This window comes from Balaenoptera borealis, assembly GCF_965194805.1.
Source record: "Balaenoptera borealis genome assembly, chromosome: 3".
NCBI classification, from domain to species: domain Eukaryota; kingdom Metazoa; phylum Chordata; class Mammalia; order Artiodactyla; family Balaenopteridae; genus Balaenoptera; species Balaenoptera borealis.
Genome location: NC_138866.1, coordinates 120,719,656 through 120,734,468, shown reverse-complemented (window position 1 = coordinate 120,734,468; position 14,813 = coordinate 120,719,656). Strand labels below are relative to the sequence as shown.

At 47.5% G+C, this 14,813-nt stretch overlaps 1 protein-coding gene and 1 pseudogene across 12 annotated transcripts in view; one reads left to right on the top strand and one right to left on the bottom strand.

The window, feature by feature from the left end:
- Positions 1-691: 691 nt before the first annotated feature.
- LOC309625786 (sorting nexin-4 pseudogene) lies at positions 692-6,643 on the top strand (annotated as a pseudogene). Its single transcript has one exon. The product of its transcript is annotated as a sorting nexin-4 pseudogene (transcript).
- A 379-nt stretch (positions 6,644-7,022) lies between these two features.
- NEO1 (neogenin 1) overlaps positions 7,023-14,813 on the bottom strand; it is a 248,171-nt gene continuing 240,380 nt past the window's right edge. For 10 of the 11 annotated variants that reach the window (XM_082386912.1, XM_082386919.1, XM_082386916.1 and 7 more), the window contains 3 exons: positions 12,647-12,910; positions 10,438-10,574; positions 7,023-9,643 (listed from right to left, as the gene is read on the bottom strand). In XM_082386912.1, the coding sequence (XP_082243038.1) occupies positions 9,560-9,643; positions 10,438-10,574; positions 12,647-12,910 (485 nt within the window). In that variant the 3' untranslated portion in view covers positions 7,023-9,559. The remainder of the gene's footprint in view (positions 9,644-10,437; positions 10,575-12,646; positions 12,911-14,813) is intronic. The other variant, XM_082386909.1, reaches the window with a different exon arrangement.

The window sequence follows — 14,813 nt, the reverse complement described above, 5'->3', positions numbered from 1 at the left end:
TCTGTGACTGGCAGAGGCTGCAGTCATGGTTGGAAGTTCCTTCCTCACTTTGCCAGATCACTTGGTCAGGTCTCCTAGCACTTTTCATGCTGGATGGTAGTTTCTGTCTGTTAAATGTCTGTGTCCTCCTCTAGACTGTGAACACATCAATAGAGACAGTCGTACTCATTCCGCATCCTCAGTGCCTGGCATGCAGTCAGCCTTCGGGAACCTTTGTGAAACCATGAATGATTTCCAGCTTCTAGGGTGAGGAACTGGCCCTAGAAGCTGACTGGCCCGTAATATTCCTTCTCTCACACCACCCACCCACCCACATGGAGATCCATTTGGCTTTAGTTCCAGCCAGGTTCCCTCCTGTGTGTTGGTCTAGAATGTTCATCAGCTGGTTCTCTTGCCATTTCCTAGGCAACTTTGTCTATGGGAGGCTGATCCATCATTCTGCCTTCGAGAATAGATCCAGCCCTTCCTGTCCGCTTACAGAAAGCTGCCCAGAATTCTCAGCTGGGGTTTGAGTTTATGGAAAAAACTCATCTTATTCTGAACTCACTAGGACTGACCCCCACCTGTGGCACCTGGCCAACCAAATGCAGCTCGACTGGGCCCAGCATTACCCTTGCGGTGTCCCAGGGATTTGGGGGAGCACAGCAGCAGCTCTGTGCATCCTCCATATCCTGGGGCCCCGGCACCTAATCCAGTGACAGGAGGCCTAGCACAGTCCTGGAAACCCCAGCGCCATGCAGGATGGCTGGGATCTGTTCTCAAGGTATCTGATGCCCATGTGAAGCGGGTTAGCTTCCTACCTCTGCACTGGCCTCCTCCTCCCTCCAGATAGAAAGCCTCATTAATTCCTAGACTCAGCTCAGCCTTACCTCTGCTGCAAAACCTTTCCGAGTACATGCTCTCGGGAAGGATTAGGATTTTGTCAAATTCCCCCAGCACTGGGCCACAGTGACTGCAAGTCCATCTTCCTCACCTGTCAAGTTCGTTGAGTCAACACCTCTAATGTGCTAGGTACTGGGACGGAGAATACCAAAACAAGCATGATTGCTTTCCTTAAGGAGTTCACAGTGTATTAGAAGAGACAGAGGACAGGAACAGGAACCATCAGGTTCAGCGGACTGAACGGTTAGGCTGGGTGTTTAAAGATAAATAGAAATTTACAAGGCAGAGAAAGCCAGTACTGAGGGTAGGGGGTAGGGAGATAATTTGAGGCAAAGGGAATAGTACAGAGGTCAGACTGCATGGCTTACTCTGTAAGTGCAAATTGGTCTGTATTGCTAGGGCCAAATTTGGATCAAAGGGCAGAAAGTGGCAAATAAAAGCCAAGAGGTAGACAGGGCCACACTGGATTCTATTTTGCGGGGCAGGTGAGAGGGGAGCCATGGCACAATGTTGAGCAGGGGAGAGAGGCCAGATTTGAGTTAGAAAAATCAAATCAGGCCACGCTGAACCGCAGCCATGGAGCACACACCTCCCGATCCCGAGCGGCTTCTGCAGCCTGAGCCCCTAGAGCTGGGCCACCCCGACACTGGGCTGGAGTCTGTGGTCAGTGAGGAAGCGGAGGGGGCCCGGGACGAGGGCCCCGGGGACGGCACAATGACAGAAAATAATTTTTGGTTGAAGAAGCTAGAAATTAATGTTTCAGAAGCAGAAAAGCAAACTGGAAGAAATGCCATGAACTTGCAAGAAACATATACTGCTTACCTCATTGAAACAAGGTCAGTTGAACATATTGATGGTCAGAGTGTCCTAACAGACTCACTATGGAGGCGGCAGAGTGAATTTGAGTTGTTGAGAAACTACCTTTTAGTTTACTATCCACATATTGTTGTGCCACCTCTACCAGAAGAAAGAGCAGAATTTGTTTGGCATAAACTCTCTGCTGACAACACGGACTAGGATTTCATGGAAAGACGACGAAGTGGTTTAGAAAACTTCTTCTTGAGAGTTGCTTCATATCCCGTCCTCTGTAGAGACAAAATCTTCTATTTGTTTTTAACACAGGCAGGTAACTGGGAGGAGACTGTGAATGAAACAGGATTTCAGCTGAAGGCAGACTGCAGGTTAAAAGCGCTTAATGCAACATTCGGAGTGAAAAACCCAGGCAAGAGATTTACCGAACTAAAACACTACAGTGATGAACTACACTCTGTCATCGCATATCTTCTTCGAGTCAGAGCGAGAGTAGCAGATCGACTGTACGGTGTATATAAAGTACATGGGAATTACGGGCGAGTTTTCAGTGAGTGGAGAGCCATAGAAAAAAGAAATGGGTGATGGACTGCAGAGTACTGATCATCATAGGGATGTGTATGCATCTTCTACTGACGATATTTTGGAAGATGAAGAACATTATGCAGATCAGTTAAAGGAGTATCTTTTTTTATGCAGAAGCCATGCATAAAATGCGGGCTGTGTGCAGGAAACATGAACTTATGCAGTATGACTCGGAGATGGCTGCTCAGGACTTAGCATCCAAGAAGCAGCAGTGTGAGGAACTGGCAACTGGGACCCTGAGAACATTTTCTTTGAAGGGAATGACTACCCAGCTCTTTGGTCATGAAACTCCAGAGCAGAGAGACGCCAGAATAAAGGTGCTAGGAGAACAACAACTTAACTCTAAAAATCTGGAAGGCAGAGAATTTGTCAGAAATGCTTGGGCTGATATTGAACGCTTCAAAGAACAAAAGAACCGTGATTTAAAGGAGGCCCTCGTAAGCTATGCAGTCCTGCAGATCAGTATGTGCAAAAAGGGAATTCAAGTTTGGACCAATGCTAAGGAATGCTTTAGCAAGATGTAATCCTGTGAAATGAGTTTCTCTTCAGTCAAAGTGCCCCAAAACAGAAACACAAGTAAATAAAAAAATTTAAGTTCCTACCAGTATACGCAAAAAATATATAATAATTGAGTAAATTCAGCTTTAATTTGATTGTTGTGTTAATACAGCACGAAAGGATGTATTTGAATGAAGATTAAATATTACAATTTGAGGTTTTGGGGACTGGTGCTGATTCTGAAACATTAATTAGATAGAATATACCAAAAAATTGTCAGGCTTCTGAACCAATGACTGAATATCAAGATGTTAGGTAATTTTTAGATGTTCATTTTAGTGCCCACTGTTTCAGATCTGCTTATGTAGGGAGGTAGGGAGTTTTTTCCTAAGGTTGAATTCTTATCTTTATTTGGTAAGACCCACTAGTCTGTTATAGGGGGGTTAATTTTTCTTGCCTTATAGTTGAGCTGTTTGGTTTGACAAAGCTCAGCAGAAACGTAGTGTGACATCTAAGAATTTCTCCCACATTCTTTAATGCCCCCAAACATTGCATACACTAGAAAACGCCTTCAATGTGTGTTTTACCAGAATTTTGATACTGGTCAAAAATTTTACACTGCCAACAAAGAAGACTCAACTTCTCAGATATATAGTGAAATGCATTGTTGTGATCTAGGAATTGGTGTATAGCAAGTTTTAATTGAGTATGTTACATACAAGCATTAAATTCTCAGATAATTCTTAACCTCCGTGATGAGCCTAAATTTACTCTGCCTGGCTCTCTACACATGGCATTTCAGGGTACAAGGTGTAGCATTTCAATGTATAAGATATACGTAGTGAACATACGTGTTAGTATCTTCGTTATTAACATCCTTTTTTATTGCTTGGCTGTAATTTTTACAAAGATAAATTATATTGCTTTTGTGTGTTTGTGGTATATGTTCAGAAGCTAAGCCATCCTTGGTATTTTGCTAGCTTTGCAGAACCCTACCTGTGTACTCATTATTACTAATTATGTAAAAACAGATTTCCAGTACCGTTCAGCGTTTGACATTTTTACATGTTTAAAATGTTGCTGAAGTTTTGTACTGTTTGCCAAACTCATGCAATAAATAAATGAAGTATTGTGATATTTAAAAAAAAAAGAAAGAAAAATCAAATCGTGTGGAGGCTGGATTGCCAGTGAGGCTGAGGTGGGGGGATGGGTCGATGAGGAGTCTGTCCAATAGATGACCAACAGGAGCCAGTTTGGAGACACTTGAGAGACAGAGCTGCAGGGTTTGCTGAGCCATGTACTGTGGTGTTGAGGGAAGAGTTTAGAATGGCTCCCGGAATTCTCCTTGGCGAGACCAGCTCCACAAAGGTAGAGCCACTAATGAGGGGCAGGCACCTGTATGCACACCTGTGATGGAGTGATGGGGCTTTGCTGCAGGACACTGAGGTGGAGGGTGTGGAAATGTAAGATGACTGCAACCCAGACACCAGCTGAGGTCAGTCTGCCTACTTAAACCTGGATAAGGCGGATTGGGATTCCCATACCTTGATGTGGGAAAGGTCTTGTGCCCTCCTGTGCCCCGATTTCTGCGAACTCTCAGGTTTAAACTCTTTTGGTCACTTCTGGCTCTGAGCCAATCCCATTTTTGGTCACCCTCAATCACCATGCCAGACTTGTGGTCTATCCATCACCACGTCGACCCAGATGCCCCTTTCTTTGAAGGGAGAAAGCCAGTAATTTGTGCAAGGCCTTGTGCACATGGCAGACGTTATACAAGACTTGGGGAGTTGGATGGGTTTACGTCATGGAGATGCAAAGAGCAAACCGCACTAAATTACCTCTCACATCTTCTCATTTCAAAACATTCTTTGGGGCACTTTAAGGGCAGCCACTTCCCACTGCGGGCATCCTCCCACCTGCCCCTCATTCTCTCATCTTCTTGTTGATATACCCGCTGCCTCTCCACCCCCAATTATTTCAGGAAATTCCAAATTCTTCTCACTATAGCACAGCAAGAGCTCCCTCTCACCCCTTCTGAGCTTAGTTCTAGGCCCATGTTTTCATTTCACAAACCAGTCAAATCCATAGTTGAGTAAAAGAGCATCTTGAGATGAACATCATCCACTGTGCTCAGAGGGTAATTATAGTCACAGATAACATTTTTTCAACATTACATACTTTTAAAAGATTATGGAAAATGTAAAGTACTATTTCCTTGAATTACTCTCTCCCACCTCGTCCCCTCTCCCCCTCCCTGGTGAACTCTCTCCTTTGGTAGCTGGAGACCCAAGGTGAAGAGTCAGGCACCTCCTGTCTGACGCCCCTCGTCTATGGGTAGGGCTGGCCCTGCTTTTCTGTCCCCTGCCCCATGCCCCCTCGCCATCAGTTTGACGGCTGGTTCAGTGCTGTTCTCCAGTCTCTCCTGATGACACCCCACTCCTGGCAGGAAGGTGTCTAAATTCGGGAGGGGCTGATAGACTGGGGAAAGAGGGCATTTCTTCTTCATATAGAGCTTTGTTCATAGTGTTTGTCTTAGAACCAACTGGAGGACAGTCCTTGCACCCAGTTCATCATTGTGGTATCAGCCTCATTTCTTATAACTGTGCCAGGCAGACAGGTCTTTGTTATCTTTCAAGTTCACCCCAGGACACCAAAGGGCCATGGCTGCTGGAATGGGAGGGTCCTGGCACCAGTAACACTAGGGACCTACAAGGATCCCTCTAAGGGAGCGGGAGTGGGCGTGTGTATGCGGGAAGCCTTCCCACACACTCCAGGCCATGAGTCCTCCAGCCTGTCTATCCATCCTTCTGGGAGACAAGCATCTGCTATTGTCAGAATCTGCCCTTGGCATTAGGCCTTCATAGAGTGAGAAATTGTGTCCCCACTGAGTCCACAGCCCAGTGGAAAAAGACTCAAAACAGATAAATCACTGTAAAATGTGCCAAGAGCTCCGTCTAGGGATGCAGCGGAGGGTCCCCACCGGTTCTCTGGCGGTTAGAACACGGGGGTAGTGGTGTTCCGGATGCAAAGACTGAAAGGCGTGTCCCAGGTTGCCTTCCTCTGCTAGACACCGGGTGCACAAGGAGACAGCGTCTGGCCTGGGGCTGCGGCAGACTGGCACAGGCTCTGGCACTGGGAGCTGACTCCACCCTGAGGCCAATGGGGCATGGCTAATGGGAATGATGGGATTTGGGTTTCATAAAGTACACTCGGCTGCAGAGCAGATGAAGTCCTGGGGCTGAGGGAGCAGTTAGTAAGGAGGCTGGGCTCTGTATCCAGCCCTCACACTACTCCACACTCATGGAGGGCAGGCCTATGGCTGCTGTGCTCCCCACTCACTATTCTGAGCCCAGACTCTCACACACTGTGAGAAATCTTACAGAGTGTTATGGACCGAATGTTTGTGTCTCTCCAAATTCACATGTCGAAATCCTAATCCCCAGTATGATGGTACTTGAAGGTGATTATTAGGCTATGAGGAGCCGAATAATGGGATTAGTGCCCTGGTAAAAGAGACCCCAGAGAACTCTCTCACCCATCTGCCACATGAGACACAGTGAGAAGACAGCATCTATGAACCAGGAGGTGGGTCCTCACCTGACACCACATCTGCCCTTTCCTTGATTTTGGACTTCCAAGCCTCCAGAACTGTAAGAAAATAAGAGTTTGCTATTTAAGCCCCCTAGTCTATGGTATTTTTGTCACAGCAGCCCAAGCTGAGACACAGTGAACACAGTCACAAGTTGAAACAGCCTGGGAAAGGTGGGGCTCCTTGCAGACACCCGCTCTAGGCATCACACACCTGTGCGAGGTGGGGGCGGGGAGGCCCGGGCCTAGCGTGGGTCCCAGGCTGTGCGCCAACAGGACGAGCTGCTGCGCAGGACGCTGCCACAGCAGGGACGCGGCCTGCACACCATTCAGGAACGGCTGCGCTTTTCTGCCTGGGTGGGGGGGGCCGGGGCACCTGGCTCTTTCTGACAGGTGTCGTCTTTGATCCTTCGGGCTCTCAGTCCCTGCAGGGGAGCAATGGTCATGGGGGTGGGGACAGGGACAGGGCTCGTCTTTGGGGCTGGAGGACACCCAGATCACCGCCTGGCTCACCCGCTACAGCGCCCTGGGCGCCCCTCCGAACTCCTGCCTTTACAGTGACGAGGGCAATGGTGAAGTCCACTTGAGGATGGGAAACGGGACCCCGAAGTTCTGTTTTCCTAGGGAAAAAGGAAAATAACACTTTGTCCAGACCAGAGTTTGATTGGATTAAAAAAAGTGTATTGGATTTCCAATACTAAATAAAAACATGAAATTGTTTTTCAAAAAGCCATAGAGTTTACAGCATCAACTACAGAAAAGGCCAAACAAGTGTGTACAGAAACTAGTCCCCAGCAGCCCTCCAGGTCCCTTTCCAGCAGGTGACAAGGCAACAGACACATTTGCTCCAAATCCTCCTGAAGGAATCTGCTGGTCTGCAGCTCTACTAGGACATTACAAGACACACAATGGTTTAATTTCAAAAATCACAGGAAAATGTAAGAAAATGTATTAAACTGTGAAAAGGTGCAATACAGAATAACTTTCCTTTTTCTTAATTTAAAAAAATCCCCCAACTTTGAACAGTTATTTAAAAATAGGCCCCTCCCCCCACCCCAGTTCTGTGGCAGTATCCAGGTGCCAAGGCCCTGAGGTAACCGAAGTATCAGGGTTCATGGGAGGGGACGCCCCGAATACCGAGCATGTTTCTTTGGGCAAAAGGTAAGACAGTTTCTGGGGAATCTAGCCCTCCTGGTGTCCAGAGTGCTCTGAGTGCTCTTTTCAGGATCAGTTTAAGTGCACTGGGTTTCCAGAATCCGGCCTGGCACTATCCTCCGTGACCAGCTAGCAGGGCAACAGGAGTTCCAGCATTGCACTTTTCATTGCCCCCAGTTAAGAAATAGAGTTCATCTTCTAGAAAAGCAAATGTGTGATAAGACCTAAATAGGGGAAATAACCAAGGTACAAAGGCAAGTGGGGTGCCTGTGTGGCCAGGGCAGAGCACAGGCCCCGGGGCAGGCGGGTCCGAGCGCCCACTGGTGTTCTCAGCAGCTGACCTCTTCTTGGCTACAGAACCAAAGCTCGATCTGCCTTCTGCACTGCCTTCCACACTCTCTTCTGGGGATTTGTTGGGGAGTAGGGGAAGATGCCTGAGGGTCAGTCCTGTATTTTTTCTTAATAGATTCTTAATATTAAACCAAAAAAAAAAAACTCAGCTCCTTACATTTTTAAGAAAAAGTACACAAGAACCTCCTGCAAAGGCAAAGGCTTCTTGTGTGGCCAGCCTCTCAGCACACCTCAGAGACCTCCTGCTGCCCTGTTCAAATCAGGGGCTTAGCTGAGCTGCTGGGATGGTGTGCGGGAGTTGGGGAGGCCGCTGTCCCCGTCCCCTGCTACGTACAGAACAATGTTCAGAAAGAAGTGGGGAGCCCCACTGGTGCTGCACCCCCTGCCTGCTTCATTCTTGCTAACGCCTTCCCCACGGGGCTCTGAGGCGTGGAAGTGAGAGCTGGACTGGCTGAGGACAGGAACTAGGGAGAAGCAAGGAGTCCTACATGGGAACAAAGCTCCCTCCTTAACTTCCGACTTCCCCGAAGGGAACACACGGTAACAGCAGGAAAGGGTCTCTATCCTCTTCTCTGATTTCCCAGGAACTCGGCCAGGCTCGTGCCCTGTCCTACATCACTCCTGCAATACAGCGCCTGACTCCTCAGCGTGGACATTCTTATCAGGATATGACCAAGACACCAGGGCGGCTACATCCTCGAACCCACCTATTGCACAGAAGAAATTTTTAATTAGATCCAAATGAAACTCCAGTTGCAACTTAGTGACAATAGAGATGGACATGCCAGGACAATGAAGAAGATGCTTCCATTCTCTGCAGGCTTCTGGAAGAAAGTACAATGACTGAAACATTCACAGGACCTCAGCAGCCCCTCAATTTCCAGTTCCCAACCCCCCCAGCCCCCCCCACCCCAATACTGCAACTGCACAGAAAGCAACAAACAAGTCTTTTCAATGTTACATTTCATTCAGATAGATCTGTAATCTCACAGTGATGAGAGGAGAAAGTCAGGCCTTTAATAATTATAATAAAAAAAATAAAAAAGCTTACAAACAGCAATGCAACATTTCCTCCCCCCCCCTCAAAGTGATGGATTAACAGCTGGTAGAGGATGCAATGACTCAGAATCAAAAATAAAAACAAAAACACAAAACAAGCCAACCCCTGGAACAACCCACACTGTCAATGACTTTCCATACATAATTCAAACAAGTAGTCAAATGTCAACCACTTGTGGAGAACACCACAGACTTCCTTGGTTGTTGATAGTGTTTTTCTTTTGAAGGTAAAATAAAATAGGACACAAATAAAATTGTACATAAATGCCAACATCTACACTCCATAAAGGCGATGCCGTCGCAGCATGAAGACACAGCCTGACCACAAAGTGAAACAGAGGTTGCACTTCTTGCCTCTTCCCTGGACACAAAATTTTGGCCCATGGTGCCCAGTCCTGCAGGGTATCGGCAGGCAAAGGGAAGCTGCCTTGACATGGCGTCTTCCAGGCCGACCAGGAGAAGGCAGGCGGCCAGGCCTGGAGCTGGCCCCACGCGGGGGTGCTGGCTGGGCGGCCTGCTCACTCTGTGTTTTCAAGTGCTGTCCTCTCGTGCTCTGTACAACTCCTTGTTTTCAAGGCTAAGTCCCAAGACTTCTAGACTCAGGTCCGGAGTCACGTCCCGGTCCAGGTCGTCATGCTGTCGTGATGGCGTTCAGGTCCTTCATCAGTCCTTCCAGGTGGGCCATCTCTTTGGTCAGCTCATCTGGTTCATAGCTCTACAGAAAAGAGAACACTGTTACCAGGCACAGTCCAAGCAGCCGTCCAGAAGGAGGGCCCACAGAGAGACGTCAAAGCGTCAAGTGGTCAGTGACAAAACTGCCTGAGAGACTGGACCACCCAAGCCCCTGCTGGCCCGGCAGCATCAGAGGTTGCAGGATGTGCCCAAGCCAGCAACCACCATTTCTTTCCACTGCAGAATACCTTTCCTCCAACCCACACTGCCAGGGTCACGAGGACCTCACAGGCCAGAGGCCCCGCCACTCGTCCCTTCTAATCTCTGTTGGACCCAACACAGTTGGTATGTCCCCTGTACCTCTGGGCCCCAAGCTCTCCTCCTAAGAGAGTCCTGTACCTGGAAATGCAGAGGCAGAACATACTTATTGGAGTGTGGGAGTGAAAGATCAAGGAGAGACCCTGTTGGTTTTTGTTTTGAGAGCAACCATTCAGGCACTTTCCTCTCCAGCATCCTGCTCAGGAAAGGTCATGAAGGGGGACTAAGGGGAAAAAGAACACGTGGATGGTTCAAACCAAGACAAGAGGACCAGAGAGACAGGACACAGTTAAAAGGAAGGCAGATGGGTGGGCTGGTGTGACAAGCTAATCCAAGCAGATCAAACCCTCAGCACAGTCCCAGCTCACAGGAGCTGCTCAGTGCTCGCCTGATGAGTGACTGAGTGACTCTGCCTCACACTTCTGGGCCAGCACAGAGTATCAGCGTGCCCAGTGCACTCTCAGGCCTTGGGACATGCACCTAGTCATCCTGGCGGGGCTGGTGGCCCTGGGAACTCACACTCTCGGAGTCTTCCAGCATCCTTGTGGTCTCCTGCACTTCAGGGGCACTGGGAACCACCACTGGCATAGGAGGCCGGCTCCTTCCTAAAGTCCCGATGGAGGCCGTCTTCACCGAGTGAATGTGATGATTTAGAGCTGAGGGGGAAAGGGCACCATCAGGTGTATGGCTGAGCCTGCTCCCCTAGACCTCACAAAGGTACCCAAGGTCCAAATGCTGCTAAGGGTGAGGGACGCACCCAGTCCCAGGGCAGGGATCCTGCTCTGAAAAGGCACTGGAACAAGATGGCAGGAGGGAGAAAGAAGGGCATCCAAGAGGCCAAATGTTCCATTTGGCTTTAGAAAGCTCATCTCCTAGTCCAGTTGCTCTCAAAGTGTGGTGGCCCAAGGGCCCCTGGCAGGATATCTGGGAGGTCAAACCTCTTTTCATAATAACGCCAAGACAGTTTTTGCCCTTCCACCAATGGTACAAAAGCAACAGTGGGTAAAACTGCTGGAGCCTTAGCACAAATTAAGGCAGTGGCACCGAACTGTAAAGTTATTCATGGACATGCATACTTGTAAGTTTAAAAAGAGCCAGTTTAAGATCATCGTTAATGAAGTAGCAAAAATTATGTTATGAAATCTCAACCTTGATTACACATCTTTTAAATATTCTAAAATGAAAATATGGGTAAAATACTTCTGCTGTACACCAAAGCATAATAGCTGTCCTCAATAAAGGCACTTGTAATTGAGTTGTGAGCTGAACTGCTGCTTTCTTCACGAAACATCAATGTTAGTTCAGAGAAAGACTGACACACAAACCGGTTATTCAGACTTGAGCATTTGGCAGATATTTTCTAGAAAGTGAATGAAGTCAGTCACTTCAGGGAAAACAATGGACAGTATTTACTTTCAATGATAAAATTTAAGTTTAAAGTGAAAAATTAGAATTTTGAAAAACTTGTATCTGCCACCATGCGCTTGAGAGTTTCCCAATACTTACAGACGTTGGTGATATTAATGAATGTATTTTTAGATACTGTTTAACAAAATGTATCAAAATGTATCAAAATTCGGAGGATCCGTATAACTTAGTGAACCATTACTTTCCAAAGACCAATATGTGATGTTCAGTACCACGCATTCAAAGTACAAGATATATGGATTTACTGGAACAGAGTACAAGTAATTATATGGTTTCTGATTCCACATTACAAACAAACCTATAAGAAACTACAACTTGTTGAGTTTTGCTGTAGTATCAAAAAAGAATATTCCACAGTTGTCTGAAAAGGTGATAAAAATAATCTTCCCTTTTCCAACTACATATCTGTGAGGCCAGATTTTCTTCAACCAAAACAACATATTGCAACAGATTAAATGCGGAAGCAGGTGTGAGAATCCAGCTGTCTTCTATTAAGCCAGACATTAAAGAGATCTGCAAAAATATAAGACAATGCTACTCTTCTCACTATCTTTTTATTTTGAAATATTTTTCATGAAAAGTATGCTATTTATCTTAACATGATAGATTTACTGCTATTTTTAAATGAATAGTTTTAAAATCTGTTTTGATTTCTAATATAGTAAATAATGATAGGTACAACCCATGTGAAGAAAAGCTCTTGTGCAGCTTCAACAGCTTGTAAGAGTTAAAAAGCGTCCTGAGACCAGAAAGCTTGAAAACCAGTGATTTGTTCTGAAACAAACCATCATAATAGAGAAAAATGTTAAAGAGTAGGAGACAGAAAGCACGCCTTTGAGGTGAGAGGGCTTTTGTTGAGCTGGGTGAACTCGAGGAGTTAACTTTCCTTCTGCAGGGTTATTCCTCCACCTTAAGGTTCTTCCTTGTTTCCAAGTCTTGGCCTCCCTGACCCTTCTCCAGCTGGCAGGAACCCTATGGAGTGAGGCAACTCTGGGAGGAGGCTGGGCGGACCAGATCTGTTGTTCATACCCATGCCACTGGCTTTTACCACCAAGGACTCTGCACCCAAAACACAATTCAGAAAGTCAGCCCTTGCTCCCCGCCAAATTATTCTCTGGTTTATATATGTTCCCAAAGGAGGAGCCCTTATACTCCCTGCGAGGGGCAATGCACCCTGCGACACTAAATTGCAGGGATAAGCTTGGAGGACATTTGCTTTGTTACTCTGCAAAGAAGAGGTGACTTGTGCCATAAGCCAGAGCCAAAGGGCCCCTCCAGTGGTGCTGCTGTCCCCACTCACCTTGCTGGGATAGTAATGGTGTGCTTGGCAATGCTGGATCATAGGTGGGAGGACCTGGGGGAGGGATTGCTGGCACAGCAAAGCTCTTCAGTGGGTGGGAAGGGCGAACGTGGGCTGTAGGAAGACTCTGGCCTGAATCTTCCTCTTGGGAGCTGGCCAAGTAAGAGGAGCTGGTAGCACCTTCAGGATCCTGGTGATCAGTACAGCATGTTTGAGACGAGGAGGCTGGCATGGTGTCAGTGCTGGGGGTGTTTCGAACAGATTCTACAGCAGGAAAGTCCAAATGTTAGCATTTATTTTACCATTGAACATATGCACATTCCAGGGTTCTGGCTACCTCTAAGGGCTCCTGAAACCAGCTCAATAAGCACTTAGGATCAATGCTAGTCCAAGGGAACATGAATTAGCACCACTGTCAAGGCTAAGTAAGAACAGTCTAATCTAAGAGTCCCCAACAATTCTGTCAACCAGATGCTGGATTTGTTTCACCTACACAACCAAGTGGTCACAATTTTATAGATTTAAAGTTCTTCTCAGTACTCACTATGGAGCACATATCAAGGTTCCTGAGACGTTGTCTACTAAGATGTAAATAAGAAGAAAAGAAGGGACTTCCCTGGTGGCACAGTGGTTAAGAATCCGCCTGCCAATGCAGGGGACACGGGTTCGAGCCCTGGTCTGGGAAGATCTCACATGCCACGGAGCAACTAAGCCCGTGCACCACAACCACTGAGCCTGTGCTCTAGAGTCCGCGAGCCACAACTACTGAGCCCATGTGCCTAGAGCCCGTGCTCTGCAACAAGAGAAGCCACCGCAATGAGAAGCCCACGCACTGCAGTGAAGAGTAGCTCCCGCGCGCCGCAACTAGAGAAAGCCCGCATGTAGCAACCAAGACCCAACGCAACCGTAAATAAATAAATAAATAAATAAATAAAAGGAAGAAGAAAAGAAAATGGAAAATTTCACTCACTGATTGACAGTCTCAGAGACTAGCCTTTCACAGACAACATGTCTTACCACCAAGACTGGCTGGGTACCTGACCAGGACCAGCTCCGCCTGCGAGGCCTGGTGGTCACTGCACGCTCTCTGGCTACTGTGCACACCCTCCCCAGAGCAACAGCCCCACAGCTCAAGTGAGACCTGGACAACCAGACAGTCCAGAGGTCTGTAAATGGCTTTAAGATCATGCCATGAGGTATTTGGGGGTCCAGAGAAAGAAAAAGCCTGGAGAAGGGGAAAACTCAAGAAGAACATGACAAACATCTCAAAATATGTGAAGAGGGGGCTTCCCTGGCGGCGCAGTGGTTGAGAATCTGCCTGCCAGTGCAGGGGACACGGGTTCGAGCCCTGGTCTGGGAGGATCCCACATGCTGTGGAACAACTAAGTCCGTGAGCCACAACTACTGAGCCTGCGCGTCTGGAGCCTGTGCTCCGCGACGGGAGAGGCCGCGACGGTGAGAGGCCCGCGCACCGCGATGAAGAGTGGCCCCCGCTTGCCGCAACTGGAGAAGGCCCTCGCACAGAAACGAAGACCCAACACAGCCATAAATAAATTAATTAATTAATTAAAAAAAAAATGTGAAGAGGGGTCAGAGTTGTTCTGGAAGGCAGCATGGGGGGTAGAAAAAGCACTGGCTTTGGAGTCAGATAGACCTGAACCCTAACCTCTACATACGAGCTGAGCGAACTTGGCAGTCACCAAATCTCTGAATCTGTTTCTTCACCTATAAAAATAGGGAGAATAACACATAATTCACCGAGGATTAATTAAGAAAATGTATGTGAAGTGGTAGACACAGGGTTTGAGTAATTGATAAGGTTCTTTTCTTCGTAAATTACCCGAGTGCTTACTCTGAGCCAGGCACCATGTTAAGTGCTTTATACTCATTGGCTCATTCAATCCTCCTCGTAACTCATTAGACACTGGGAGGTTAAGCACGGCCCAAGGACACAGAACCGATGGGGCAGGATTCCGAATCCCTGCCCGAGTCCCAAGTCCATGCTCCAGCCACTACACATCACACTGCTCTTCCATGCCCAATACCACCCGTCCCCCGACTCTGCAGGGGCAGAAGCAGCACCAAGTCCCAGGGACACCATATGAGGAAGACCTTTCAAACAGTGTGAGCTGGTGCAGATCACCATCCCCACCCTGAGGAGGGGTCT